Raw genomic sequence first — 6101 nt, 5'->3', positions numbered from 1 at the left:
TTTTTTTATTCTCTTGTTTTTCTCCTTTAATTCCATATTCATCCTGTTTATAAAGGTCTCCATTAAAAGGATTAAGACTCACATTGGATCATGCCTGAACTGAAGCAGCCTAATCAAAATATCCTATTAACCATAGTTTTACACACAGAGGAATGGATTAGCTTTAAGAACATGATTTTCTGGGGTACACACAATTTGAAAACATCAAAGGCTACATTCTTATCAAACGGTGCATACATGAAGGCTCAATATTAAGGTTATTTTTGCATCATGGTATACAAACACTGTTCAATTTATATTCACCTATTATCATGCCTTTCAAATATATAATGCCTAACATGTTATATCACAAAGTATAACATAAAATAGTCAAAATTATACCTGGATATGTAGAAATAATTCAGCCAGTGTAATCATCATGGGATAGCCATCAGGAAAGGTATAAAAGTTTTGAAGAGTATAGTCGACTAACTCCTAATGGTGCAGAAAGTACATTCAAGTATGTGTTGAGTAGTTTGAAATAAAAAAAGTATATGTTGTCTACTTACAGTTGAATTAAACTGGGAATCAATGACAATAAGGTACATAGCACCTCCAAGAAATGTATTGAGGCTTTTTGCTGTCCTAACACGATAAAAATGACCCACCTATACCATTGCTGTGGAGACTGAACAGTTACTGTAGTGCTTCCTAATATGTATGCACGTTGTGCCGGGTACTAGTCTAAATGGTTACATGTTCCACTTAGTCCTATCCTCAAATGGCACCTGAGGGTGGACACCATTGTTAATGTGCTAACATGTTGAGCTACTGAGTTATCAGAGATAAAACAACGTGATGACCATCCAGCTCACAGGCTGCTGTTATGGGCTTTGGCACCAGGATCAGGTGTGCTTTGGACATTTTCAGAAAGACTGTTTTGTCATTCCTAACAGTACCATGAGTTGTCTTGACTACTGAAAATCAGTCTATTCCTGAGAGGAAAATCCTCAGGACGAGCAGGAAACCTCAGTGTCCTGGGACTGGGCTGAGCCAGGCTCTGGGTCTTCTCTGCTCCTGGTCACCAAGATCCACAGGCATTTCACCTTAAGAGCACTGAGAATATTAGGGGAGCTGTGATTTTCTTTCTGATTATCCATTTAATCTACACACTTTTCTATGTTCAAACACACTGATGTATATTTTAGACAAGTGCTATTCACGGACAGATTTTACTTGGGTCCTGTTCCCTAACCATCTAGAAGCAATTATCTCTTTGAAATTACCTGTGGGCACTGGCTGTTAGTGGTGCCAAAGCCTGGGCTCCCAGCGGTTTTCTGTGATGCCATTGGAGACCCCCATTTGGATATAAAACTTAACACGAAAGCTCCTGTTACTAGAGAAAGCTTCCAGACAGGATGTCAGTCATATCTACCAACTACGCCACTCATCCTTGCCTAGGTAAAGCATCAGTGGACCCTCATCAGAAATCTTGATTTGTTTTTCCAGTGTCAGTAATAAGCAAAATTAACTTTTGAGACTTTGTTGTTATTAACTCTTTTTTTTCTCTCTTCCTTCCCTTCCCTCCAAGAATCACCTGCATTTCTTTCCTGTACTGCTTAGTTGATTTTTTGAGAGAAAGCTGTCAAGGGGACTATGACAAAAATATGTGTATGTATAAATATAAAAGATACTCACCCAATGAGACAAACCTCTTCTTTGCATTCAATGAAATAAACTCAGTTCTAGCAGTTTCAGCAGAATTGAGAGCTGTTCATGGAAGCAAAGAGTGAGCTGGTTGCAGCACCAGGTGGAGCAGGGGCAGGAACGACTCGGCACACTGAGCAGAGCTTCAGTAGGCAGAATGCTAATCTCAGTTTATACTTGGATCTAATTCTGATGGGAAGTATTTTACCTAAAAAGAATATAAACAATGATTTATGTGTACTATTGCAAATCAATTAATTTCAATAATTATTCCAAATTATTTTCTTTATACCCAGCACTCTACTAGATGCAGTCAGTAGTATGTAGTGAATAAGTATCATAAAAATAAATTGTGCAAATGACCCCTTATGCTTCAGGTATAATTCTAGGACTTTCTCATAACATATCATGAAAACCATGTAAGCATTGTTGATACTTAAGTTCCACAGCTTCCAGATAATTGCCTGCACATAATTCACCCTAAAATATCTTTAAAGATAGATATTACAAATAAATATTGTGAGAATGTCTCAATCAATAGATAAATTAATATATTAATTATCAAAATGTCTTCTAAGTCTTTAAGTCTTTGCGGAAAAAGGCAAAAAAATTTGTTTTTACAATTTGATGTATGTAAACACATACAGATAACCCAGTTATCTGAGAAGAGCATTACTTTGTGAGTTATCCTCCTATAACCTGTACACTAGTTAAGAATAGTCATAGTTATAAACTGTATTCACATGTGCATAACCTTTTACAATGTAATACTTGGTCTAAAAGAAAATTGCATTTTTGAATTCAGAGTGCTGTCTTTCATATACTTCTTTGTTTGCTTCTGAAAAAAAAAAGAGTAATATGAATTTGAGATGGAAGTGAGGTAGAGCCCAACCTCCCCCTTTTTAAAAATTTATTACTTATTAGTTTATTTTCCATTAGCATTGCTACCATTATAAGAATATCTAATTACTTTCACAAATATTTATTCATGAAGTAGATATTTTTACAAATATTTTAGAAAAGGAAATTGAGAATCAAAGATATATGTGAACCTCTCATGCAGAGTAAATAAATGGCTAAGTCAGATATAAAACATACCTTCTCCTGTAATCTGCAAAGATTTAACTCTGCTTTGCTGCCACATTATAAATTCAAGCTAGAAACCTACAATTGATTGGTGATGGTGAAATAATAAAACATGTTCACTCTGTGTTCCAACTGTGAAATCCTGTTGAATTTTTGTAATATGGTAGAAAAAGCCTCATTTGGAATTTAGTAAGATAAGAATGTAAGCAATTATTTTTAAGATCTCGACTTCTGCATGAAGCTGGCTTTAACAGGTTAGAACTTCCTATAAATATTGAAGTTAGCTATTTTTAATCAAATTCATCATACAAGAATGACAGTAAGTTTTCAGTAAACTTGGTATAAAACAAGAACAACTCCTTGTTGAAGTAGTTTTTTGAAGAACCCTGAAACAAAGAGGAGTAAGGGCAGAAAGCTTTTATTCCTGAGCTCAGGAGGGCAGTCTGAAAGTAACAGGTGTCCTGCCTTCTTACAGTGAGCAGAGCTTCTCTAGAAGTAGTTAAATTTGTCAGTGGAAAAGGAACAAGGAGCAGGAAGGTGAAGTGCATTAACACTGAGGATTAGAGAGGCTGGGTAAGCAAGTCTGAAAAGTACATTCTGTGGTTTCAAGGCAACAAGGAAAGCTATTCCCATTTTGTTGACATGAGTTAAAATATGACTCACAGCTGAAGGAACTTCAAAAGAAAACATTCTGCACTTGAGGGTTAAGTAAGGGTTTTGCTAAGGGGGATTGTGAAAAGGAATTTTATGAAGGACTCAGGTGTGAGTACAACATCCACTAACAAACCACACATCAAGAAATGTCTTTCTATATCAGCTTATTCAAGTTCTGAAATATGTTCAGATTTTATGAGAAAAGATAATAGTATTTGACACAAAGCAAGAATAAGTATATTAAATTTAGTCACCCTGATTTTATTAATATATAAATAGTTTTCCCCACAGGTAATATCTACCAATCAAGAGTTGCAAGTGATTATTTTGAATAGAGAAAACTAAGCACCTATGCACATTCAGTAAGTACAAGGAGAAGCGTAAGAAATGTGTGATGGCATTTAATGGGAATAATTTAGTGGTCATGAAATGGCTTGCAATTGGTTATAATATTTTGATAAGCTCTGAATAAAATAGTACCCTTCAATCTCAGATTCTACAAGCTCATATTATCCTAAATATTAACATTCCTGGAACATGACTAATGACTCAGGGATGCATAGAAATTAACTATATTAAATCTTTCAATCTTCTAGGCAAAACTTTAACATCAAATAGATCCATTTTATAACTAGAAAGTGCTAGAAATGTAAGTAGACATAAACACAAGTTCAAAAATATATTTTCCTTGTACCCCTATTCTGGAAACAAGGATAAAAAAAGCAGAGAGACCAATAGGAGAATGAGGAAACATTATATTACATCCTATTAACCAAAATGAATTAGAAAAACTAAAAATGTTTTAATGTGGGCAATATATGAGCTTAGATTAATTCCTTCTACATGTGGATACTCCATGTGTCTTAAGGATTTTTTATCTGACTCTTCATGGCCAAGGTACATTTTCCTAAGATGCCCAACTCTACCACAGTGACTGAATTTCTGCTTACAAGATTTTCTGATGTGTGGGAGCTCAGAGATTTACATGCCGTGCTGTTTCTACTGATGTACTTGGCAACCCTGATGGGGAATCTTCTCATTGTCACAGTAATCACCTTCAGTTGGAAACTTCACACCCCCATGTATTTCTTCATTAGGAATCTGTCTATCTTAGACATGTGCTACATTTCTGTCACGGTCCCCAAGGCATGTGTCATCTTCCTGCTTGATGACAGGACAATCTCCATGGCTGGATGTGCAGCTCAGATCTTCTTTGTGCTTGCATTTGCTACAGTAGAGCTGCTGTTCCTCACCGTCATGGCCCATGACCGCTATGTGGCCATCTGCCAGCCCCTCCAGTACACTGTGATCATGAGCCCTCAGGTTTGTGTGCAGATGACTCTGGCCTCCATACTTAGTGGTCTGACCTATTCAGGATTCCACACTGGCAACACATTCCGACTGCCGTTCTGTCAGTCCAACGTGGTCCATCAGTTCTTCTGTGACATGCCCTCTCTTCTGAAGCTCTCCTGCTCTGAGACCTTCAACAATGAAATTTTAGTTTTCATCTCTGCAGTGGTGATTGCCGGTGGCTGCTTTGTCTTCATCATCATGTCTTATATTCACATATTTTCTACTGTGCTCAAGTTTCCAACCAAGAGCGAACAAGGAAAGGCCTTTTCCACTTGTGTCCCTCACATCCTAGTGGTGACCGTCTTTCTCAGCTCAGGTGCTGCTGTGTATGTGAAACCAACCTCCAGCTCACCCATAGTTCAGGACATGATCAATGCTGTGTTCTATTCTATAGTTCCTCCTTTCTTGAATCCTATAATCTATAGTCTTAGAAACAAGCAGATAAGGGAAGCTGTAAAGAGAGTTATGAGGAGAAAGCTTAATTTAGGAAAAAGCATAATTTTTTGAAGCTGAATTTTTCAATCATGAAAAAAATCTATTTTCAGATTAGTGTTTCAGGGGATTCCTTTTTACCTGTGATTCATTAGTGCTTCCCCTTGATCGCAAAGCCGGATTTGCTTACAACTGTATTTTGGTCTTAATTAGCTCCTGTACTTACTTTACAGTGACTTTGCAAAAGAGCTAGGCACTTATCAGCACAGAAAGATGCAGTTTCCAGGTACACTCCCAAGTGCCCCCAGAGAGGTGTCCCTTGGCCCTTTCAGCAAATTTCCTACCTGTGGTGTGTGTTTTAAAGTTGGTATTGCTGTCTAGGTAATTTAACATTTAATGGCTGTGTATAAAAACAAGCTGATTTTAAAAAACAATGTTTCAGGGAAGAGGCATGCTATGGCATCCTCTTCTGGTGGGAATTACATGAATGTACTGCATATTGGAGAGTATCTTGATCCAAAGAACAATGAGTGCTGTGTGTCCTTTAATGCCTTCCTGCTTTAATTTCATTTTAAAATCTCCAGAGCATTGGGCCTACGACTGATTTTTGTTATTTCTTCAGCCAAATTAACAATATGTAGGAGAAGAGCAAACTTTCATAGTGGCCTAATACTTTGTGAATCTTGAAGCTGTATGATGTTGTGCAGGAGATAGACAAAAGGAAGCCAGGTGTTTGCTTTTTAAAATAATATTTACATATTTTTATTAGAGGAGTTGTGAGCTAACGAAACAATCCTGCACAATGCCAAGATCATCTGGGTTCTGTGGGCAGTTAGCCCTGCAGCAGCAACAGTGCTTTGTACCTCAGGTACACGTGACAGTGGGAGACA

General features: G+C 37.1%; 1 protein-coding gene across 1 annotated transcript; it reads left to right on the top strand.

Moving 5' to 3' along the window:
* The first annotated feature begins 4338 nt into the window (after window positions 1-4338).
* On the top strand, window positions 4339-5286 carry LOC101447236 (olfactory receptor 14C36-like). Its single transcript, XM_004475687.2, has one exon. It carries the CDS (start codon window positions 4339-4341, stop codon window positions 5284-5286), a length of 948 nt encoding a protein of 315 aa, XP_004475744.2.
* The last annotated feature ends 815 nt before the right edge of the window (window positions 5287-6101 follow it).

Source organism: Dasypus novemcinctus, chromosome 30 (genome assembly GCF_030445035.2).
Source record: "Dasypus novemcinctus isolate mDasNov1 chromosome 30, mDasNov1.1.hap2, whole genome shotgun sequence".
In the NCBI taxonomy this organism is placed as follows: Eukaryota; Metazoa; Chordata; class Mammalia; order Cingulata; family Dasypodidae; genus Dasypus; species Dasypus novemcinctus.
The sequence above is the reverse complement of the archived record's forward strand: the minus strand, read 5'-3'. Positions and strand labels throughout refer to the sequence as shown.

Coding starts and splice junctions, on each gene's coding strand:
- LOC101447236 (XM_004475687.2), top strand. CDS start 4,339: ATGCCCAACTCTACCACAGTGACTGAATTTCTGCTTACAAGATTTTCT.